Genomic DNA, 25,436 nt, shown 5'->3' with positions numbered 1-25,436 from the left:
ATTGGGAAAATATAGTGCAAGTACTTTATCTGATATCCTCCTCCCTGTCTGGCAGTCACATATCCCATGAAAAAAACAGTTCAGTGTTGTGGCTGAATTGGTATCAGCAGTTTCCCTCTAAAGAACAGCTTAATCAAATCTGATATCACTTTACAAACTGACTGCTGGGGAAGTGTTATAAATGACCTTCCAGATTTACGTGCTGGAAATCTACAGGTTTAATATAGGAAGATGTTGGAAAAAATAAAACAAAACAAACAAACAAACAACAAACAAAAAAACACCTTTCTTTGAAAAAGCAAAGAGAAAATAGAAAAATCACAAAAAGCAAAAACCTCTTAGGGGTTTTAAATCACTGTTTTCTGTAAGACAAATCACACTGCCTTACCTTTCTCAGTTTTAGAAAATATTTTTTTCTCCTTGGTAGAAAAAAAAAAAAGAAAAAAAAATACCAAAAATTTGTCCACAAAGAGAAGATCACTATTACCTGTCTGTGCAGCCAACCTTCACTTTCATCTTCATGTTTCTAAAACAAAAGAAGATTGTTAAATAACATACCTTGCATGTATTACATGTGGCTTATCACTGCATAGAGCAGTTGGACTGAATCTGAAAAATCGTGCAGAAGCACAAAAAAAAAAAAAAAAAAAACCAACAAAACAAAAAAAAAACCACAACTGTTCAAGCCTGTGCTTTGGGATCACTGTGTGAAATACAGTGACTGCTTTTCTTGTCTTTAAACTCTGATGGATCAGCGTGCACTCATTCAAGAAAACATTCTACTCCTACAGACAATAAAATCTACACAGCATATTATTCCCCAAATAAGCCAAGGTTGTTAAGAAAAGACTGCACTGTGCTCTATGCACAGTATATTGCATCATTGTTTTCAAGGGAAAGGTGTATCAGAACAGTCTTCTACCACATAAATATCTATGACAGTTTAAAAGATGGTATCATCTAATATTTACACAGATAATATCAATACACGTGCATTTACATTAGCCTATCTGTTGGAGGTATTAATTAACTAAAGTTAAAGTTAAATAGAGAAGCAAGGGCATAATGACATTAAAGTAGAATGTCACAAACATTTTCAGGTTACGGTTTGTTGATGTATGTGTGCTTGTGCCTGTACGCAGGTATTTCAAGACAAGCAGTCCCTGTCTTGTACACATACATGCATACACACACAGTATGTTCATGGCTATAATTCTCCTGCCCTTCCACAAGATATAAAGAAAAAAAACAAACCCCCAAACACCCTTACACAGCAAATATGGCAAATAGTGTTTATACTCCCTGTCTGCCTAAACAAATATGTGCCAGGTGACATGCCCCCAGGCGAGGTGGCTGAAATACTTTCCCCTTGTGTAGGACACCAGCGGCCACCAGGCTCATCCCCTACCTTCGTGCAGACGCCTGTGGTGGCATCGCACAGCGTCAGGATGGAGACGTTCTGGGCCCTGTTCAACCAGTTCACTGCCACCTTGGTGCTGGTCGCCCACTTCACCATGGTTATGTAATAGTCCCTGAAAACACAGGAAAACATGAAACAAATCAGCACACTACTGACATCCCAAGGAATCGGCCGAGCAATTGGAGGCTGCTCAGGGACACCTCTGATTATTGTGAATGCTGTGTCTTGATGTTTCTTCCTTCATAAGGCTTCCTTACATGTGGATTTCAACCCCTAAAAATGACATTTTTAGGGCTGTGCAAGTGTTTTATCTGCCTCTTCTGAAAGTTGTTTTCAAAGAAAAGCCACACGTAGAGATAAAGAACCTTTCAAGCTATTCAGTCTTCCACGAAGGACTGAAATGCTTGGAGCTACAAATTTATGCACAGGTGGAAAAGGAATTGCAAACAGTTTTCATTCTGAGCAGACTAACAGGCTGACTCAAACCCATCACTGCCAGTGGTTGGATTCTTTATGCTTATAAAGAGTTAATGGTCTCTAAATATCCCTGCTACACACCAAAATATCCCCAAGTGTTGCATCAGAAGGAAAAAAGCAGGAAGGATATAGTTTAGAGAGGCACGGGGTGTCTGCAAAACAGTCACAGCTGGTTGCCATAAAGAAGTCAGCAGAGATGTGACAGTTTGCATGGGCAAAATTGCCATCCCACGCTCCCTGTGCTGTTCTCTGCTGCTGGACATATTCAGGTTGTGATAACACCCAGAGTAAATCGCCAGCGTGGGCTGAACAGTCCTGTAAGCACTGTCTTGCCCTAGAAAGCATAGGAAAATGGAGCAATGTGCAATACTGAGCAGTGCAACCACTTAGACTGGGCTGGGCTGAAAATCCAGGCTCACAAATAAATACCCTGATGGTCACCCTCTTAGGAGGTGCTCACAGATATCCACCTCTGCAGTAATTCAGGGCTTCACCACCCCTTCTGCAGGGTAAAGCTCCTGCTGAGCTGACAAAGCTACTGATGGTCTAATATACCAGTGGGCTATGTGGGCCAAAGACACCTTTAAATCATCATACAACTCCTCACAACATACAGTCTATAAAAAATTTATTAGTTCATTTGTTTCCTATAAAATATGTATAAGGAATTGTTGCTCCCCTTGGAATTAATGTGCCATGTCACTGGAAAGTACTCCGTGTTCTGGCAAGCGCTCCTGTATATATTGAAGAGAAAGGGCACAAGTAACAAAGACTCGTTTGTCTAGCAAAATAACAAGTTGGAAATTGATTTTGTAGTTTTCAGTAATATTTAGTTCCTGGATTTGGCTGAGGAAAAATAACAAAAGACCTCAACAATTGCATCCACCACACTGGGAGGAAGGATACTTCCAGGTGAGACAACAACAGTCTTAAAATTCAATGCCTGAAATAAAATGATAATTTTACTCTTTATCAGCAAGCGCTTAGCAATTTTTTCCCTAAGAGGAAAAAAAACAAGGCAGCAAAATTAAACTGTACAACCACCTCACCTTCCTGTTCACAATGAACTGAAAAAAATCAGTCTCCAAAGAAAAAGAAGGTGTATTTAGTACACTTTGTGGCTTGGAGCATTTTTTTTTTTCCATAAATCCAATTTCATGTTTGAAAGATGTACTAAATTTTTACATCCTTCTCACTGCTTGAACACTGGAGCCACAGTTCTTGCTGGGGAACTTTTAATTATTATTTTAGGTTATATATTATCTTCCATACCACCCTGGAGATGCGTGCAGAATTGCAATTTCTCTCCAAAGCCTCCCTCAGCTATGAAGCCCATGGACACCCCAGCCAGCAGGTAACTGTAGATACTTGCACAGTACTTATTATTCTGGACTCAGAGTGGTGCTGAGTCTTTAATTTATGTCTCCTTACATCTCTTCTGTAGGACAACTAGATTTCATGCTTCCCATTTTGCAGAGGAAAACAAGACAATATGGTGTGATTCATCTCAGCTAATTGCAAACATCTGCAGCTCCGAGGGGCTGAGCAGACAGCAGAGGGGAATGGGGAGTGGGCATTTCCCAAGCACTGCTCCTCTGACCTAGCCCAGGTTTTCTGAAGGAAAAGTATGAATACGTAATAATAATAGCAAGAAAGATATAAGTGTGACAAAGAACACTCCGTTGTCTGAGTTCCTCCATAGCTTATGGCCACGGCCTGCAGAAGGACAGAAGGACCAGGGATGAATTCTGCACTCAGAGAGATGGCATCTTTCCTTCATTTGCTGAGATGTAAATGTGATGTGAAGAATAAGTTGGACTAGTTGGTCTAGTTCCTACCACCTGCTGATGTAGCAATTTGCTGTTATGGGCCCAGTGCTTTTCATCAAAATAAAAATGACTTTCAGACATTACATATCAGAATATTTTCCTTTTCTGCAACTTCTTCCGCTTCCTCCTTCTGTTTCTCACAGCAAAGAATGACATTGCAGATAATTTGGCAAAAATGAATATAATGACAGATTATAAAAAAAAAAAAGAAATTAATTTTGGAATGGTGTCGTTTTATTTCCAAATTTGCTTCCAATCATCATCTTTTTATTTTTTATTTTGATAAATATCTGAAATTTGTGGAAATATTTCTTTCTTAATTCTAAAAGAAAAGAGAAAAAAAAGCACATAAGTGGTGTATTTCCACTTTATTGTTAGAATTATTAATTGTACTAAAACACTTTGCTGCAGATAAAACAAGCACTAAGCTCTGTCCATATATCGTATATCACATATCTGGCTGCTCTGTCCATATATCCTCTGCATGAACAGATGGGGCACACCAAAATGCTCCATGTAGGACCACTCTGCTTGCAGATCTTTATTTTCAGCTTCCCCTGAACCTTCGGTACTCCTTTCTGTAACTAGCTGTTCAGTGCATCCCCCTTGTCTGTTTAATGAAACATTATCACACTAATCCTCTCATTTTGGAAAACATATGCATAATGAAAATACCCCTATTGCTCTAGCAGCTCTACTTATATCATGCCCCAGGGATGGAAATTGCCATGTTTTTGATGAAATATAAAGAGAATAATTAATTATGATATATTTTGCATCATTTTACAGTATTGATTGCTACCGAAGAAATTACAGCCACCCATAGCCACATAGCACAAATTTATTAGCAACACTTGGATCCTGCAGCCTCAAGTTATTACTCTAATTAAAGCATTTCTGAGTCTCTGTTTATGGAGTGTGCTAGGAGCAGGAAAATGATATTGTCCAGGAGCTGCAGTTCTGATCCTGGGGTTTGGGTACCATGAGCTGGCATCGCTGCCTGCCGCATGCAGACCTGAAACTGGTTTTCTGAAAGACAAAACCAGTTTTGCCCATTTGGCTTGTTCACGGGGCAGACATCTTTTGTTGCATAATTGGGTTTGAATTGGAGCCTTTCAGAATTGTTATGCTGTGGGGCTGACATTAGCTTTAAGGCAAAGAAAGGTAATTTCCACAGTAAGCGATCCCACTGGTTTAGCATCTTCTCATTAGATAACTACCCAGCCTGTGCACAGCTATCAGGCACAGGTCTTATGTACCTATTATGCCTAAGGAAGATCACCCCAGAACCTTCCCCTGTCCTGCTGCATTAGCTCAATGCTGTACCAGTAATTCTCTTGGCCCTGGAATCGGGGATCCAGCAGCCTAACTTAGCAAGCAGTCAGGAAAAGTGAGCATGCTTGGATGCTGCCATGTGAACCAGTGATGTGCTGGGAATGAAAACCTTGCAATGTTATGTTGGACGTGCATGGAAAGCATTATAATGCTGTGTGGATGGACCTCTGTGGATACTTTAGATGAAGAGGCAGAGTCTGGTTTCTCTCAGCATGCTGGAAACCTATTTGAAGTGTAAATCCAAGTTACAGAAATCCAGACTTGGACCCAATGCTTGAGCTTTGCAGGTAGGTGTGCCAGGCTTTGACTAAAGCTTTTTCTCTCCCAAGAGCAGGCTGGAACAATGTGATGCTCCTTACAAGTGTTTGGTGACCCATAAATGTACCTCCAGCTTTGACCACGGGCTGAAGTCCAAGCCAAACTTTTCAGCTCTTGCTGAATGCAAACAGGACAAGCACTTGCTTAATTAAAAATGGGTGGCAAAGCAGTTGGCTGAACTGCAGTCAAACTTCTCAAATATATTTGCCTTAAAAACAGCAAAAGCTTTCTTATTTATTTATTTATAGTGAATGCTAGAAATTATTTGCAGAATGTCCTTCTGGTTTCATTCCTATGCTCAAGTCATATGTATGCTCAAGTTCCTTTGCTGGGTTAGTGATCTGCCCTGTTTCTGCTTTGTGGTCTTCTGTACAGGCTGCAGACCATAATCCCTGTACCATGACAGTGATTACATGTGAAATGAAAGTGTTCTTATGGATTCTGGGACATTTTGCTGAGTACTCTGGAAATTACTCTGAAGTTAGATTGGTTCACAGCAATTTTGAGTAAAAAGCTAATAGTGTTCAAGAAAAACACATGTAATAAGAAAAAATATAAGAAAATTTTTAACCAGATTTACCCAAGGTGAAACTCTTTAGCAGTGGCAAAGAAAGTGAATGTAAAATGATCTCAAAAAAAGTAAGTGTCTGATATAAAACCCCAACAGAACTGGTGCCAGGCATCCCAGCACCAGAAAGCACCTACCTCATTCTCTGATCGTCTGGGGGAGTCATTTCCAGGTCATGGGTAGGTCCATTCAGACCAATCACATGCAAAGAAATAGTTGGGTTTTCCATTCCAGCCTGGATTTCAATAAGATAAAATCAGGTAAAATAAGATAAGGTAAGATAAAATAATATAAATAAAATAAAATAAAAAAGATAAAATAAAACAAAATAAAATATACAACACAGTCTGGTTTTGATTTACAACAAGCCCAAGTATCATAAAATGCACTCCCTTTGTATGAGGCCATTCTCAGGGAAGCTGTAATGGCAGTGGTGCAGCACAGAGGTGTGCAAAGTTCGTTAGGGAGAATAAAGGGGAAATTTTAATTAGCATTCATCTATTCTTGGTAAAAGATACTACTTTTCCTGGTGACTATAAACATTTCCATTTATTTTATTTGTTTGTTAAAAAGGTTGTCTAACAAGATAATGGTAAACACAATAAAATACGGATTCATTGTGCATTGTAGGAAAGGACATGACCTTTTGGGTCACTGTTACTTTCCAAAAAAAACTGCATATAAGGCATGAACGTAAGTGTAGTAGTAGGCTACTACACTTAAGCCTACCTAAGTAGCCTTGCTTGCTTGCAAACTCTTAGACATTGTTAACTCCTATCTAGCATGGAAGCACAACTGCTTTTGTTCAGGTACAAAGCAAGAATTGAAAAAAAAATAAAAAATAATTATATTTGGAATGACTAATGCTTGAATCAGAAAACTGCAGTTCTACAAATACAGCTAAAGGACAATAAAGACCGTTTACTGATGAACAGCTGATCTTTTTATAGATCTGTTTATTTTTATTGCTTATGAATATGTACTATTATACAGCCTCCTGTCTGAGCCTACCAAGGAAAAAACATTTATTTATTTATTTGTTAGTTAGTTAGTTTGTTTTCTGAACTAGAACAGCAGGACTGTTATCTATATTTTTCCCTTACCTTTGGATAATGATACATTTTAACAGTAGGGTAAAGGCTGCCAGTGTATACTGGGATCTCCATGGTGGGGACTCTGGAGGCATTAATTGTTGCATATGCTAACCTGGTGCCATCAGGAGACCACCAATGAGCAATATGTGTCTTCAAGATCTCCTCTAATAATTAAAAAAAAAAAAAAAGAGAGAGAGAGAGAGAGAGAGGAAAAGACAAGACTATTAGATGTAAATTACTAGTTAGCAACAAATGAAAATAATGTAGATATGATAATCCCAGTCTAATCACAGCACAGGGAAGATGCCACAGGAATATCAATTAAAATGTTTATTAAATTATGCCATATGCACAAATGAACACAACTGATAACAATTACTCAATATATAGGTTATTAAGCATAATTTTATTGCTCAAGAAATGTCAAAATACTCATGAAAGAACAAAGGGCCCTCCTGTTACTACTATGTGTCCTGTATGTATAAGAACAGACAGGTTTTCGGTTCCTACCTGCCTGATGACAGCAAAAGCAAGTCTCCCTTGGGGCTATTATACCCTGTGGCAATACTGCAGTGGCTGAGGTTTAATTCTCCTCCAAAAAAAACTTTACAGTCATACTAGACACATATCAGTGGATTCAACCAGCATTTATACATAGGTACAAGTGCTTCAGATGAAATTTGAATCTTCCTAATCTCTGTTGCCAGTTGGAAATAAACAAAAACACCAATTTTCTATAAATTATGCAATGTTGGAACTTTGTAACACTTTTCCTTAGAGTCTGTGGCCTGGTTGCCATCTTGAATTTTATCCCTATTTCATTTAAAAAGTCATTTTTGCAAAGCAATATTCCATAAGTAGCCAGAGTCAGAGGCGTGGTTGGTGTTGACAAAGTACTTGGAAAGATTACAATACAAACATGTCAGAGTTCAAGTATGTAAGCGGAAAACAAGTTCCCAATCATAAGAAACAATTTTGAAGTCTGGCAGAACCTAATTCTCATTTAATATAAATTCAAAGGACTTTTAATTTCTCATACTTTCTCTTATCATTTAATATGCTTCATTGCAAAGATGACCAGCTTATAGATATTCAGAAAAGCTATAAAATTCACTCTTTGTCCAAAGTGTCTCCAGTTACTGACATTTGGAATACACTAACATGGCTTTTTAAAACTTCTATTTTGGAAAAGGCAATAATGTAATCCATTTTCATTAAGAGGCTTAATATCATATGAGTCATTCCTATTTAAACCAGAGCAGAAGGGCTTGCATATGCTGTACAGATTGATGGGCAGGAAGACAGGTACCGTTGCTTTAATGTGAAAATAAGAATTAAAGAGGCTGCAGAGTGTTTCTGAGCTTTCACCACTGACATCTAACTGTACAGGTCTGGGCAGCTCCAACTTTTGTTATCATCACTGGTCATTGGAGAAACGAATGCGGATTTTCAGAGTTTGGACCCAGTGTGTTTGCACACCACTCTCTGATGACCCCTTGGTTCAACCAAAATGTCCATCTGGTCTGAAGAGTAGAAATTCTACAAAGATATTTTATTTTATTTTATTTTATTTTATTTATTTTTACTTTAGTTTATTTTTTTATTTTATTGTTATTTTAATACAAAATCTTGGATGAATGTCCTTGGAGAATAGATAGACAGTGAGATTTGTCATAGATCAAATGGAGTAATCTGTTACTCCAGACTTATGTTTGGTTTGAAATAGCACTCAAGGTAATATTAGGAAAGGTGCAAGTGAAAATCACCATCAATACTTATGCTTTCTACACATAATTAATTAACCAGTACTTAATGGCAAAATCTAAATGAGGGTTTAGGAAGATGGCTAGGAAGTTGCAAATACCACATGGGAAAGTATATCTCTGGTAGATTTCTTTTGCTCCATTGTCCTGCCTGTTTTGTGTACATTTAAAAGATGCTGTTCTTGACTTTTATGTTGCTACCTCATTAAGGTCATAATTAAAAGTATAACGGGAAAGGTAAAAATGGTGGCAGATGAATTCTTGACATTTTAACATTAATTAAGAATGACTTTATTCAGCAAACATTTTCTCAGGGATCTCGGGCTTAATGAAGCAGTTCTGCTGAAGGTCACATGCCAAGAAAGGTTTTAGCGCAGGTTTTGTAGTCCTCTGTTAATGAGATTTAATAGTGTGAACCTTTGCTTTGAAAGAAAGCCAGGACCTTGCCATTATTAGAGAGATCAGTTAGCTTTAGCAAACCAGCGAGCATTCCTCTGAAATACAATTGTGTCAGAAAGTTTCAGCTGAAAGCAGAACATAATTTGCAGACAATTTATTTTTGGGGACACTTTATTTTTTCTGCTTGTATTTACCGCACAGTCAGAAAATCAGAAAGACCCCAGGGTCTTTCTGTGTCACTTCAGATCCCACTTCACATCTATAAGAAACACGGTTCTCATTAAACGTCCCCCTCCACTCTTGCTCTCTTCTTTAAAGCTACATGATGTAGGAAAGATGTGAGGTGTGGAGATTCCTCAATCAGCTGCCGGTGGCTCTGTGCTCCTTTTTCTGCACCTCTTTCCCTGTCCAGGTTCAAGCACAGCTCCTGAAGCAAGTCAATGCTTGCTCTGTATTATCCCATTCAACACTGAACCATTCTGAAACAGCACGATGATCTTGCTTATAAGTCATGAATCCTTGTTGGGAGACACATATTAGCCAGCTGGTAATCCAGTGAAACACAGGAACAAGATGAGACAGCTCGACGTGGGTCATTTCTGTCTGTGGCTGATGAAGGTGGCAGTCCAAGTGGACAAGCCTGGTATAATAAAGTCCCACAGGTGAGGTCCATCCTTTGTTTTGTCCTAGCAAGGCATGTACTGACTGACTGGTTCAGGTAGAAATCAAAACTGCTTTAGAAATGGCCTTCACATGGGATCCCAGCAATAACTTATGCTTACGGAGTATTACAGGATTTGTATTTTAACCTCTATTCCAGCTGAATAAGACTAAGCTGAATGGCCATTTCAAAGCTGTGTGAAACAAAAGGTTTCCTGATATAACAGACCTCAGGAGGAGCATTTGAAGTTCTGGTCTGGAGTCTATTCAGTGGCAGATGGGTATATATACCTTTTCAAGACTTTAATATCACAGGATGAGAAGGATGAAAAACAAAATGGAGACAATGGCAGAGATGCGAAGAGAGGAATCTTGTTAGAGCTAGATTATGGGTTGCATTATGTAGCTGCTAGTCTTTGGTGTGGAGACCTGAAGAGCATCCAGAGTGGGTCGGGCTGCCCACCTCAGGAATACCATCTCCTCAGAGGAACACTTTTCCTGATAGATGCTTCCTTGCTCATCACTAGGAAGCAGAGAGCAGCAGTCCCTTGCCGTGCTTCTTGGATGGCAAGTAACAAGACATGATGAAATTGGGTTCATATGTAGCACTTAGCAATGGTACCTTATGGGCAAGCTCTGGATGGACTGCGCAGCAGTTGGATGGATATTTCTAGCAGGTGTCTCAGCCAGAACTCACCCAGCATGCATGTAAAAGGAAAGGAAGTGTCTGTCTGCTTCTTTCAAGCTTGAATTTATGCCAGCGGTACTTGCAAGAGCAATGTAATTGGAGACTCGTACGTTACTTTAGGCAACCAGTTTCTTAAAGAAGAGGAGACAAGAGCATCAGGGCTTTATCTTCTCCAACCTCAGTGACAACCAGCAGATTCTGGGTAAAACCTGTTTTGTGAACATCATTTGGAAATCCATGCAGGTGTTTATCATGTTGTATAACATAATCTGCCATTGATCTATCTCTGATAAATTTGTTTCCCAGACCTATGCAGAGTTCTCAACTAGCCGAGCTCGATCTTGTTAAATGCACAGAAGCATTATGGCCATGGGGAGCAAGAAATGTATTTCTTCACACATTTCTAAAAATCTACTTCCACAGCCTCTGCCAGTCCTGAGTCATACTTGTGATTCCACTGAAGGTGGCCAAGTTCTGGCTTGCTGTCAGTGAAGCCTTCACCAGCAGCTGAATGGGAAATCCATTGGCTGCTTAGAGTTTTATTCCAACTTACAAAGTCATTATGAATGACTTGCAATTTGCAACTGTGAGTTAAATGGAACAGAGACTTGCACAAGGAGACAAGGATGCTTGGCTAGCTCAGTCCTCTGACAGTTGCTGCTGCAACTCCTTTTTGTCACTTCCAAATAAAAATGGAGAAAAAAAAAAAAAAAGAACAATTCTAAAGTGATTTATTTTTCTGTTGTCATACTCAACAGAGATTGAGTTTATTAACTGTATAATTCACCCACTGAGATTATACAAGCATCAATAGTCCAATTTCCATGCAAGAAAAAAACAGCTGAAGACACCACTTTGATCAAACACATTTCTTTGGCTGCTCACGTGCTTCTGCTTTGTGTAAGGCAGGACCTCACCTAAGCATGTCACTCCACAGCCATCTTCTGGATGTGCCCATATGCACAGGTCCACACATCCAGCTCCCCTGGGAAGCATGGCAGTACACGTGCACATTCATCCCTGTGAGCAGTGCCACAGAAAGCCTTTCTACAGGAGGGAGCAAGTCAGTGTAGGACTGGTCCTAAGGCCTTTTCAGTCTTTGGCTGCTATTGTCTTCCAATAAGAATGGCCAGGAAAAAATATTATAGTGAATATAAAGAAACTAACCTTTTCTCTTTCAAAGAGAAAAATGGCTTTCCCATAGACCAGTGCTGCAGACAAACAAGTGAACTCTGTAATCTGAATGGTGTATCCACCTTTGGCAAAGCCCCTAGTGTTACAATTGCAGTATCATTAACTTCAGAAAAGTAACTCCAGTTATTGTGGAGGTGTCCTTGGAGACTGAGCAGAAAGGCTTTTCTTAACTGCATCTAGAAAACAGAGGCTTTCTGCATCTCTAAAGGTCAAAAAAGGGTATAGTGTGTAGAGACACTTAGGAGGATTTACTTATTAAATAAATCAATTTCTTTCATACAATTAAAATTATTTTCTTGCTCCAGACATTGAACTTTTTTCTTCAGTAGGAAATAAAACAATATGCTTGATGTTGTGCCCACAGAAGACAACAAAGACAGAATGCAGTTTGATTCTCCTCTGAGTAGATGCACGTACAGACACACACACATTTAAGCACATCTAGCTGGCTGTTAATAGACACAATAATTTCAGGGTACTTTAAATTTTACATAAAGAACTACATAAGATTTAGTCTGTCAGAGGGAGCTTCTAATTTGTATGTTATTTAGTGCTGATGTGGCAAAGCACAGTGATTCCAGGAAGCAGAATCAGTGGTTTTGTTTGTGCAATGTATAGCAGATGATGCTCAGATCATTTAAGGTTTGGTGTGCTGAAGGTATTTTGCTATTTTATTAAAACTGTTAATGAAAAGTAATCTTAAGCAAAATGAAATTAAAGCCTAGCACAAAGGCCAAGGCTTACATTAGGAAAGAAAACTCAAAAGAATTTATCAGTACAAAGCATCAAAAAGAGATAAGAGGAAGAGAGATCAGAGAACCAAAAGGGGGTGTAGAAACAGAGGAAACAAAGACTTCTGAGATAGTGAAACCCCAAGGGTTGTCAGAGAAACATCACATAAATACAGATGCTTATTTGACAGCTGCTTTTTTTAAAAAAAAATCAATGATTAGATCATCTCAAAGCACCAACCACATATCCAAATTGATTACTATTGTGTAGTTTGAAAGCAGGTATTTTTACCTGCTTAGGGAAAGCACACTTTTCACTTTGGCCTTCCCTGACTTCTGTTTCAGGGGTGGCTTCAGAAGACCACCGTGTCATCTTTCGCACATATGCAAGCCAAATTTTCTCTCAGTTGCTGTAGTGCAGCTCTACAATGACTTCCATTAAGTCATTTTAATGCATATAAAATGGGTGTAAAAGTAGTTATGTGTATTCAAATAGAATAAAATTCTGTTTTATATTACTTTTTCTTTTTTGTATTACTCTTTTTTATATTACTGTTGTATATCCAATCTACATTTTCCTGTGTTGATGATATTTTATGCTGATGTCAGCAATAGCCCTGCAGCGCTATCGATTTCAGTGGGATTAATACTGTTTTAGAATTGTGTAATTGAGTCAGATGAAAAAAAGTCATTTTTCAGAATCACTAAACAGCTCTATGCCCTTTTGAAAACAGGTGGAGGTTACAAATCAAGCAAACAAAACAACAACAATGAAAAAAACAACAAAGGAGCAGAGAGAACACTCCAAAATTCAGTTTCAACCCAATCTCATTATTCCTATATGCAGGCAAGAAATGTTCTCAAGGTGTTTGTGCCATCATCGAAGAGATCCTTAAGGAAAACTGAGTACATTGTTCATCCCATTGACCCCTTATTCCTTCTCAAAACACGCTCCTCCTCTGCTGTGACAGGCAATGTGCTTATGAAAAGATAAACTATTACTTTCCTCTGTGAGATTTGGGGACATGCATCAAAGAACACACTTCAACATAAAATCCTTGATCCCAAAAAGCCACCACCCGATGGCAGCAGCATCACACATTCAAGGTGTTCCCATGTGTTCAGCAGCTGCAGGAACATGGCAGCCCCCCATCTCAGGGGAAGGAGCCCAGCCAGGAGATTTGCATCTCCTCAAGCACGGGGAAGGTGTGGGCTGCAAGTGTCATTAATTTCCCCTTAGTCATGCAGATTAATTGCTTGAACACATGTCATTTTCTGTGCGCAGCCCTGTGTTCCTTGCAGAACACTCTGGTGAGATGCTAGCTTTTCCCCTGGTCTCCTCCTGGTTGAGGAGGAACAGGCAGAGCAGGGGTTTATTTGCCATCCTAGCCCTCAAACCAGCCACCTTACTAATCAGTTATGCAGCACCCTGAGGTGGAATGCTGTCTTGCCTCAAGGACTCGCAGTGCCATGGATGGGGCATGCAGCAAGTGCCTTCCTTCCTAATCTGAGCAAGCAGGACGGAAGCCAGAGAACATGAACATGCAGAGCCTTCAGCTGTGCCCTTGGGAAGAAGGGGCAGCTCATCTCCACCTGCAGTGCGTGAGGGTTTGTCCTGTGCTTTCTGCCTCCGTGTGCCCAGATGTTGCCCAATTTTTGACCACTCAAATCCATGCTCCATATCCACAGTCCCAACTATCTGCAGTGCCCACCATGGTTTCTTTGAGGACAGCCTTTAGGACAAAGAGCAGGGCTGAGGCCACCTCAGGAGGGCATCTCAACGACATCAAAATTGCTGGTTTAACGTTTTTTTTTTTTTTTTTTTTTTTTTTTCCTGGACCATTGATTTTTCTAATTTGTTGTGTTTCTTTCACCAAAGGATCCCTGTCGTTCCTGTGTGAGTTGGAGCACTAGGGTGATGTTTACAAGGTTATTGATAAGTAGTTGACAGACCTTCTTTGCTGCTGAGAGCCTGGGGGCTTCAAAACACTGACAGCATCTATTACAGGCCTGATTGTCTCCTCAGGTACTTCTCTGCAGCTCTGCATTCAGCAGAGCGCATGCAGAAGGTCAGGCTGTAATAACTAAGAAATCATGAATATTTGAAGTCCACATCATTCATACAAATAGATTTGCTGAAAAAAAAAAAAAAACACAAAACACACACACACCAAAAAAAAAAAAAAAAAAAAAAGAAAAGATGCACACAAGTGCCTCAGGAGGTCTGCTCCCCACCCCAGACCCTCTAGGCAGGCAGGGTGACCACAGGCCATGCACACTGCCATACCATCCTGAGGGCACATCAGTATTTTGGAGCCGGTTTTGCAGCAAGCACTGCAAGACATAAAGGGAGATATACACCACAGCAGAACAACACTGAGTAGTCTCCATGTCCCCCTTTTGTTTTCATAACTTTTCCTTCTTTATGCTTCTGGCTTTTTCTCTCCTGTGCATCATCATTAGCAATCCTTTGCTGTTTGCTTTCAAAGGATCCAAGGTTCATGCTTACAATAGCTCTTAACAATTAGCAGGTTTCCTCTTTTCTTGGTGTGAGTCAGTCACAGCCACAGCAAAACCCTCTTGAACCATTCTGGCTAGACCAGCATGCAGACATTTCATCAAAACAGGCAAGTCTGTAACCTGTCAGGATGCCCGAAGATAATGAAAATGGGGATGGAATTAGGAAAGTAGAAATATTACTTAGAGATCACATGGTCAGATATCCCTATTTCTAACACTCACTCCAAAGAGCAAATGCATCAAGAAAACACGTCCACAGTGGCAGACTGCAGTATGTCACTAATGCATAATAATGTATTTTTCCATTACCTGCTGTAAGCATAAACCCACAGTCTGTTGTCAGCTCCCTATGAAAGCCTGTTAGTGCTGGAGGCACTAAATCTATAGCAACTTTTGCTGGCAAAAGTCGAGTAATTTGCACTGCACTCATTGCTGTGAGTAAATGGTCATTGCAAGGTTGCTTCTTCTCTTCTCAATTGGTAAGGACCTCAACAAGACAGAATTCATAATTCATGTTGCCCAAATGACTGGATGTAGTCAGGCTCCTTATAGTCAAGTTTGTTGTTGTTGTTGTTGTTGTTGTTTTTGTTTTGTTTTGTTTTGTTTTGTTTTGTTTCTTTTTCCTCCCTGCCACTTAACAGGTTGCTATGGCTGGAAATACAATTTGCTTATCTGTGCAATGCAGTGAGACAAATCAAGGCTTTCATTATATGCTGAATATTACTCTATTCAAACCTGCTCAAGCAGCTTCCACTGCACCTTTCCTTTAAATTAAAAGTTACAGATTCTTCCCAGCTAATCTGTGGGTTTTATGACAGCAAGAAGACGGACAGCCAACTTTGACACAAGGGATCAATTTCAATAGCTACAGACATATCAAGAATCTTAGTGATCACAAAACCCTCTGAATTTGACTATCAAAAATTCATTAGAGGATTGCAATAGTTCAAGAACACAAGTGCCTCAAAGCAATCTCTTTTAATGTTTCATAAAGAAATATGAGAGATAAGAAGACTGAACAGCCTGACATTGCTATTAAAGAACTTGATTCCTCAACCCCATGGACTTCTTTCAGTACCTGTGCAAGCTGTCTTTCACGTGAATTACTTGCATGATTTATTCACCCTGCTAGTCACCTATGTGAGGGCTAATAAACCTGTTAATATTACAAAATAAGGCTCTACATTATAAAATGGGAACTGTAGCACATTAACTGAACTTAGTTTAGCTCCAAACTTCTTACCCAGTGTAAACTGTTACAGACATTGAACAGCCATTAACAACCCAATCAGAGTTTATATTGCCCTGCTATGGCAAAAATCTCCAGAGGTTTTAACCTGAGCAGTAATTCAGGGTCTGGCTAACTGGGAGATTTAGCTGAATAATGACTCATAGAATGAATCTAATTTTACAGTGCTGTATAATTAGAGGAACTACTGAGATCAATAGAATTACCCAGGAATAATCAAAATGAGCGCAGGATAAAAACAGAAGCAGAATTAGCTTATAGCGATATTTCAGAAAACAAAATAAAACAAAACAAAGCAAAACACCATACTCTTATTAAATAACAGAAACATTTATTATTAATGAAGGCAATGGCATATAATAACATTATAAAACTGATGGATCATTGTGGTTTGACTGTGTTTATGAGTGGTGGTATTTGTATTTGCAAGCAGAAAACACTAAAAAATACTCTTCAAGAAAGAGTGAGAACCAGAAGCTGATAAACCCTTTCCAGTTACTATGCATAAATTGTATCAAAACAAGTCACGAAATCATATAAAATAATTGATACACACTTGTATAAGGATGAAGTGCTTACTTTTATTCTTCCTTGCTAACAACGATGTGTGTAGTCATGCCTAATAGTAATGTAATAAGGACTCCAGAAAAGATGAATAGTTCTAAAATCAGTGAATCTATCTGGTTATGCTGGCTCTATGAGGGCCAATATTGGTTGGTTTCTGGCTGAACCCAATCTGCTCTCCAGGCCCATACAATCCCCATCTCTAAAGGCTTTCTTGGGCACATCCCAGTCCCACCAACAAGCCTGGCCTCTCATGATGCTGTGAAAATTAGAAATCATTAGGATGCACTGCTGCATGATGGTGTTTTGCATGTAACAAGTAGTAAAAATGCTGAAGGAAAAGAAAAAGGAAATAGAAGGAGGTGTAGGCACTGTAAGAAACAGTGTTAACCCCTTCTACTTAAGGAAAAAAAAAACATTAACAAAATCACTCCATGCTCTTGTGATATGTTTTCTTCCTCTTACATGCAAGACTTAGGGGATCTTTGCTATTGATTGAGGTAAGCAAATAGAAAAGACAAATATATTTGCATGATAATGTCAACCCATTGAAACCTCTTTTATCTCTATTATGAGGAAAAACAACTTTTTTTTTTTTTTTTTTCCCAATATTTCTGATCTGCAGACTACCATGTAGTTACTGTAACCCTATCAACAAAAGCTTGCATGGTGTCCTTCCTTGGACTTCTCAGAATTAGTCCATTTATCTCCAGGGAGCTGTAGACCTAAGATTAAGACCAACTAATACCCAGAAGGTAGTTATAGCTGCTTTGGGACAGGTGATGTCCCCAGCTGCTCTACTACGAGAAGGAAACTGACGTGGTACCCTGCTCCTGGTACAGCCCAGGGAAAGAGCACTGAGCCTGTGAAACCCACATCAACATCTGCAGCTCAGAAACTCACTTCAGTAAGTGAGCTAGTGAATAACACCCAATGCCCTGTGTACGCAGAAGGCCCAATAGGGAAATTCTGGTAGAACATAAATCAGTCTGCAGCAAAGCACATTCCTGCAATGACCACTTGACAGCTTTTTATATAAAGACAGTGAGCACATGCCTGGACAAGGAAAGACAAGTTAGGGAAACGCCTTCTCTTCTAATGAGATGGAAGGGATGGAAAGAAAGTTATCGTGCTTCCCTTCACATCTGCCAAGCACAAAGGTTATGAAGGCTTTCAAGGGCTGATACATTGAAGCTTCGAGTAGGAGCTCTGTGGACCAAGAGCCACCCATCTTGTGCAGTCACCATGGCTGTGTAGCTGAACAGTCTACAGCAAGCCTCTGGGATACTTTTGTAGAAGTTAGTCAAAAAATAAATAGGACCCCGTTTAGGACCCCATTATTAACTCCAGCACAGGGGACAGCCCAATGGGCAGAGATCTCTAGCTCCTCTCATCGCTGGGCTGGATTGTCAGTAACAAAGGCTGAATGACCTTTTTCCAATTTTCCAATGGAGATAAAGAATCAAAATCCAGTTGACTTTTTATGCATAACGTTTAACACATTCATGACATTTTTAAAGGAGCTTTGCCACATTCCCTATTATAGGCAGTATACCAACATAGGTTTCACTATTCAACAGCATTTTTATTTTTAAATTTATGAAAAAAATAATTTCCTTAGAAAGTCCAAAGTTTGTGTCTCTAATGACTGCTGGTTTTCCTTTAAAGCTACAATAATTAGAGTCTCCTAATGAGAATTTTAATTGGATAGTGAATTAAACACCAGATGAGGTTAACTATTTATACTAGCAATGGAATTCCAGAGGTTTAGATATTTTTCATTTTGTTGTATTGATTTGAATTTTTCCATTCCCTGTTATATCTTGCTTCTCATAGTTATATGGTGAATTCATTCTTTTAACTTTTTAAATTTCAGGCGACAAAAGTCCATCCATAAACTAGCATGTAAAATTTCTGAGAAAAATAGATCAAAATGCATAGAGAAATATACATATAAACACAGTTTCATGCATAAGAACAGTAAGAGCAAAGATAAATTGCCTGCATAATTGGATCCAAAACTGATAGAAAAAAAAAATGTAAAAATGAATATCATAGAAAGGCAATTAAGAATTTTAAGGAAAAAAATGATTAATTAGCTGCAAATTATAAGTATTACTTTGAACTGCTTTGTACAGAACAGGATAAAGTTACTAATTATCCTTGCCCGCTTTGTTCAAAGATCATGAATGTGCATTTTAATTTACACTGGGGTAAGATAAGTACAGTGAGAGCCAGCATGTAGAATTTTGAAGAAATCACTTGGGATGAGGGGAAACTCCCCCATTACCATATAAATGACATGCACAGAGTTATAAATGACATGCATTAGATCCAGCTCATATTGTTCCTTTGGATGTAGCAGGCAAATACCGGAAATTATAATAAAGCATATAACCTACCAGATAATAAATGCAACCCATACCCCACAAATCCCCATTTACCAAAGATAATTTTGTCTGCTGTTTTTTGCTGATTAATGGTGGCTTTGGAAAACAAATACAAAACCCCCAAAACCTTTCAATTTTCCCTCATTATCTGTTGCATTTATTGGCAAGGTAGATGGCTCCATTTTTATCTACCTAAGAGCTCATTATATCCAGTGTAGACTAAGCTTCTTTTCCAAGGCCCTTTGTAGCCTCCTTTACCTTTAAACACTTACTGTTTAGTATCAAGGACAATTCCCACATAGAAAAGCCTCATTATAGCAGCACATTTGCTGGTATGTTTTTTCCTGTGCCATCCACAATGTTAGCAGTGCTGCTGTGCTGAGATCATGGCTGACTGGTATCTCATTACTCCCTGCATGTATTCACGGATGGGGCTGTTTTCATGGGGTGTTTGTTTAGCAATAGGCACAACAAGGCCATAAGAGGTCCTCAGGGTGCTCAGCAGCTTAGCAGGTACTTTCTCACTGCCAGCCTATATAACATCCACTCTGAAATGCCTCAAAATGTTTAAATGGCAAACGTTATCCAATTGGAAAGAAACTGCAAAGAAAATACAATTGCCCTTCCTGAGTAGGACCAGAATTGCTGAATTGTACTCCTTGTTCTTCTATTCCCCAAATCAGTTATTTTCTAAATCATGTTATCCCTGGCGTATTTGGATGTGGGTTACCCTCGCAGATGCCAATTTTAATATATATTGTCCTCTTCTTTCTGAGGCTTCCTTGGATGTCTTTCATGTTCTTACAGTAACTTTTCCCTGGAAGGCAGAGCAGCCTGGGACTGGCTGAACATTCATTTCACACCGATGGCTCCCGGCTACATTTTCCCCTGAGGTGGGTATCCTGCCCCACTCCCGTGGGGGCAGAGACCAGTTTTGGGGAACATCCATCACAGAGAGGTGCTGTGATTTACTCTTCAGGCATCTTCAGAGTGATCTTTCTCTGTCTTTCCCTCCATGTGCTCCAGTCAGTGGACGTAAATTTCAGTTATGTTTTGGGCATATCAGTGGTGAGGTCTCATCTTCATCAGGCTTAGCGGGACTCCACTGGTATATGAAAATACTTGAAGCATAGTAACTTCATGGGAAGGATCCTTACTGTTTTTTTTTTTTTTTTTTTTTTTTTTTTTTTTTTCAGTTTGAAAAGCATTTCATTGACAAATGGTAAGAGGAAATTTGGTTTCTTGTTTGCACATCTACATTCCGTAACTGGCAAAGGAACCATGATATTCCACTATGAACACAACCATCTTGTTGACTAATTGCCTGTAAATTATCTCTCTGTGCCTTGTGTACTCAGAGAACTGGCTTAGAGCAACTTTAAGTCCATAGGTGGTATAAATAATGTATCCAGTAATATATGCTAATGATCAATTTCTTCGTTTTCATTGTAATAGGAAGAAATGTAACAGTGCTATGCTTTTCCACCAAGTATTTATGTGTTCGAAGGAGCCAAGTCCACTTCCTTTATACCTGTGAAAGCACTACATGATTTATTATTTTCCACTTCAAACCAAAAATAGACATTTACTCAGGAAAATTGTGCAGCCAAACAACTCCTTTATACTTTCTTTCCATTTTCAAGTGATCAGCAAAGAGCATGCTGATTCCACTAAGTGAAATACAAACTTAAAATGAGGTGAAGTTGAACAGAAGTGACACTTGATCTTGTTTAAGATGCTGTGTTGTAGGCAAGGGCTAGTTTCTCCTCCAAATCATATCTCTGTTGTGCTTTCAAGTGCATACTGTCTTCTAGAGGAGAAGTCCAGATCAAAGAAAGTACTGAGGTTGTCAGGAACAATCTCTGGATGCCCCACAGATGTTACTTTGCTGGAACCAAGGTTGAACACTTTGTGATCTGCTGTTTACTACCAAACGCTTGGTAAACTTACGTTTGTACTTTCTATACTGTCTAAACAAATAGCTCATTCAGGAGAACATCAGTTTTAGGACAGAAATAGAAAGGTTGGTTGGCTGGTTGGTTGGCTGGCTGGCTGGCTGTTTTAACCCTAAGGGGTAGCATTTGGGCTCTGAGCAGCATCATCCATCACATTGTCACTGTCCTCTGCCAGGGAAAGGAGCTGGGCCAGGGCTGGGGCCCAGCTGGGATCTGCAGCAGCCATTTGAAGACTCAGTGTTGAAATGCAACCTGGTGGCACTCCTTGAGTCCCCACTAATGATTTGGTGCTTACCGCCTCCCCCCTTTTGCCTAGCTGCCCAGAAGGCTCAGGAGCATTCTCCAAGTTGGAAACTGGAGGCATGTTTTCCTCCATCTCACCCACTCTCTACTCTTCCTGCAACCTCCCTTCAGGCTGAGGTGCCATTCTGAAGTGTTGTGCTGCATGATCTCCTCATTAAAGAGAATCTCAGGCCTCTGTAATGAGTAGATCTTGTACTACAACACTTCCAAATGGCAGCTCACACTAGAAGAGAGTTGTTATTATGTCTGCCTTTCTGTCTTGCGACTCCCACCTCTCATCTGGCACCACAGGCTCTCTGCTAAGGGAGCCAGAACAACTCCATGAAAGTTATCTTTTCTCCTTTTTGGGATTATTATTCTGTCTTGCATCATTTTAGAGCTCATAAAAGCACTGAAACATTTCTGACATGTGCCAGACCTCCCTGGTTCACTATTTGCCAGGTAACCATGCAGTTCAAATCAACAAAGTCAAAATCAGGTGGCTAAAATTCAGAGGTAGGCTCTTAAACGGGAGTCATCCCATACTTGTGGAGTTCTTACTCAAAGGCCACAATGCTTTAGCTGAGTTCAGCACTCCCAAGAAAAGAAATTTTTAAAAGAAACATGAGCCTATGACTGGGCAGAAGTAAACCCCTTGTTTGTCTCAGTGCTTCGCCATTCAAGAAGTGCAAAGCAGAAGGATGCCAGCTTCTCCCACAGCTGCTCCAGGTCTGGTGCTTATCAGTGGTGCCCATGAGCCAGAGCCGCAGCATCACTGCCAGACCTATCTAAATTCTCAGGGAAATTCCCCAGAGCACTGCCTGCTGGACAATAACTCCATCACCACCTTGAGAGTCCTGAACCTCCCATCCCACCTGTTTTTTTTTTTTTTTTCCTCCTCAATAGCTGAAGAGACCTCCACAGTTACTTGGGATGCCAAGTAGTAAATAAAAGAGCAGAGAAACAGGAAAGGATTCTAACATACCTACATTTGGCTGGAAAATAATTCCTCCAAGGTGTCATCATTCATAATACAATTTGGGCAAGAAGCACTAAGTCATGGGGATTTATAGACCCCTGAAAAGCCTGCAGCAAAACCCTGCTGCAGCTTTGTGCCGTGCCTCTGTGAGGCAGCACAGCCTCAGCTACAGCACCTGAAGCAATTCAGGACACAGCTTTTCCCTCCTGCCCTGTTCTCAAGGTCTTGAGCCTGCTTGTGATACTCCAGAATATATAATACATAACATTCTCCAGGGTAGTGAGGGTCAGTTCAATAATCAAGCAAACTTTAATTTTTACAATGAGGTATTTAATCTTTTAAGTCATCTCTGTGCGCAAAGTCTGAGGCAGAGACTGGAAAATCAAAACAAATGCAATAAATACAACAATCTCCAGATAATTCCCATCAAGTAGGATTTATTTCATTGTATGTTTTCAGGCCATTGCCTTCAATTGGAAAAGCACAATAGCATGAAAGCATAATGTTTTGCTTTTAGGAGCTGTTTTTCTTCCATCCTGTTTTTTACGATTTTCCCAAATCTTTAATCTGCCTATCTTGAAAGCCTCCTGTAAAAATTGCTTTTCATCTAGTCTGATGCAGTAGCAACTGATACTTTTTTTTTTTTCTCTCTCTCTCTTTTTTTTTTTTTTTTTTTTTTCCAGTTGTTAAATCAAATACAAGACAATGACTCAACTTTGAGGAAAAGCAAAACTAATGTAGGAGGCAAATGCTTGTGAGTCATATCAGTAGAAAGGGAAGGCCTGAAGTGATTTGCTCCTATTTTTGGGGGGGATTTGCAAGTCAGGTGAGAGCCTGTCAGCCCCTCCACTGTGCAAAACAAGAAATAACAGTACAGCAGAGCTGGGGCATCTTGAACACTGGGTATTTTCCTCCTGCTCATAGGGTGCCCCAGGGGTTGGAAAGGCTCCTACCCCCTGTTGAAGTCACTTAGACTGGTGCACCCTTCCTGTGTGGTGACCCACACAGACACGTCTTTCTCCCATCCATGCATCCCTCATGCCCTGACACTGAACCTGCTATGAGTCTGGGCTGGTGGCAAGCTCAGGACCATGTGAAGAACAGCCAGATCTGGGTTTTTGTGCTATGCCGTGCCTTTTCTTTGGTATCTAGGGGGCCAAGGTGAGAGTCTCACCTCAGTTGTGTGTCCTAATTTCTATCAGCTCATCTAAAACCAGGTCAATAATTGTGCCTCAGTTTGCCTGTGTCTAAAAAGATAACTCCTGTTCTACCAGGACATAATGGGCAGTTTTATTAATTGACGATCGTAAAAGGCATTAAGATCAAGAGAGCCTAATTGCTTCTGTGAAGGTTGTAATTAGACACGTACCAAGAGATACAGATGAGCATTATCCACGATGCTCATTTTATCTTACTCTTGTATTTTAACAACAAGCTTGAGGGTGCTAGAAGAGCTGTTCTTACAAAGGCGACCACTGTGGTTAACATGAAGCTTAAGCATTTTGCTATGCTGAAACTTGAACTACCCCATGCGAGTGATGTTAAACACATTAGAGATGAGAGAAAGCATTGTGTGACACTTAAATATAAGAAACGAGCCCTGCCATGGAGCACCTCTGGGGACAGACATCTATGGATGGAAAGAGAGTGAGGTGGCTGGCAGACCCTGCTCCAGGAGGGTGATGCTGGAGAGGCTCCCCTGACTCTCCTTGGCTGTGTGTCAGGTCAGGGGCCAGCGCTAATCTGATCCAAGTGGGGATTGTGCAAAGCTCATCCAACTCAGGCTGTGAAATCATGTTCTTGAATCCTAATAATTTCTACAGCAATCAGTTGTCGTGCCAGGAGGAATTATGATCTAAAGTTGAGCAGGGAGAAGGAACAAACTGACACACTTCTATGAATCCCAAATCCTGCTTTAAGGAAAACTGGAAGACTTCCCATTATATATATATATATATATATATGAAATTCTATACAGCACATTCTAAAAAGTTCTTTGTGAGACAGCCAGGTTCATATTTATAAACGTGATAGCACCAGGAAGTATCCGAGCATTATTATAAAAAACTGAGAAAAATCAAAATGCATGCAGGGACTTTGGAGACAATTTCAAGAAGAGATACAACATAATGATGGATTTTTGTACTCATAAAGGCTTATAAATGACCTCATTTTAAAAGAGAATATTTTAAAAAATTCTCTTCTGCACTCAGCACACTTTTCTTTTCCAATGATCTTTTTTATGCAACAGTTAGAATTTATATTTAAAATTCAAGTTGAAAAAAAACAGCCCACCACCAAAGAACCAAAGGCACACACTAATCAAAAGCAAAATGCGATTTCATCTCGCATCACTTCTCCCTTCTAATCAGGATGCTATTTGCATACTTTATTTTTCCAGCAAATCATGCAGATCTATGACTGTTTACAGCACTCCTGTGTGATAGCTGCTCCTAGCTTTCATAGTCTCACCACACGGTGGCGATGTAACTTCCACCTTCCTGCGAAGGGCTAAGGAGTTGAGTTGCCTCTGATTTCCTCCTTCCTTACTTCTTACTCACTCTGATGATTATATTTCTAGGTGGCAATTACAGGCCTCCGAGTTTCTGCTTTCCATTTCCTCTATAAATTTAATAGAGTATTGTTAGGTTTATTTTTCAAATAAACTCTGCAACATTTCCAAGGAGATTAAACCCCGCTATATAAGGGTTTTTATTTTAGCTAATGCAATCTTGCTTGTTTCTCTGATCTCTAATGAAGTTTTGAAGATGACTCTGGACTTACTTCTTTTTACCAACACATGTTCACATCGCCTTCTCTATTAACTCTTTCCCTCTGAGACAGAGCCTCTCTCCTTCAATCTTTGTTGCTTTTGTTACCCCACAGAAGTGAAAATAAAACAAAAACAAATAAACAAACAAAAAACCCTCAAATGTTTTAAAACCAGCATAAAAGTAATACCTCAAGCATAAACAATAAAATAAAATAAAATAAAATAAAATAAAATAAAATAAAATAAAA

At 39.6% G+C, this 25,436-nt stretch overlaps 1 protein-coding gene across 7 annotated transcripts in view; it reads right to left on the bottom strand.

Annotated features, from left to right (window-relative positions):
* DPP6 (dipeptidyl peptidase like 6) overlaps positions 1 to 25,436 on the bottom strand; it is a 551,821-nt gene that overhangs the window by 47,390 nt on the left and 478,995 nt on the right. For all 7 annotated transcript variants that reach the window (XM_035317871.1, XM_035317875.1, XM_035317869.1 and 4 more), the window contains 4 exons: positions 7,051 to 7,205; positions 6,085 to 6,182; positions 1,409 to 1,532; positions 488 to 526 (listed from right to left, as the gene is read on the bottom strand). In XM_035317871.1, the coding sequence (XP_035173762.1) occupies positions 488 to 526; positions 1,409 to 1,532; positions 6,085 to 6,182; positions 7,051 to 7,205 (416 nt within the window). The remainder of the gene's footprint in view (positions 1 to 487; positions 527 to 1,408; positions 1,533 to 6,084; positions 6,183 to 7,050; positions 7,206 to 25,436) is intronic.

This window comes from Oxyura jamaicensis, chromosome 2, assembly GCF_011077185.1.
Source record: "Oxyura jamaicensis isolate SHBP4307 breed ruddy duck chromosome 2, BPBGC_Ojam_1.0, whole genome shotgun sequence".
NCBI lineage: Eukaryota > Metazoa > Chordata > Aves > Anseriformes > Anatidae > Oxyura > Oxyura jamaicensis.
The sequence above is the reverse complement of the archived record's forward strand: the minus strand, read 5'-3'. Positions and strand labels throughout refer to the sequence as shown.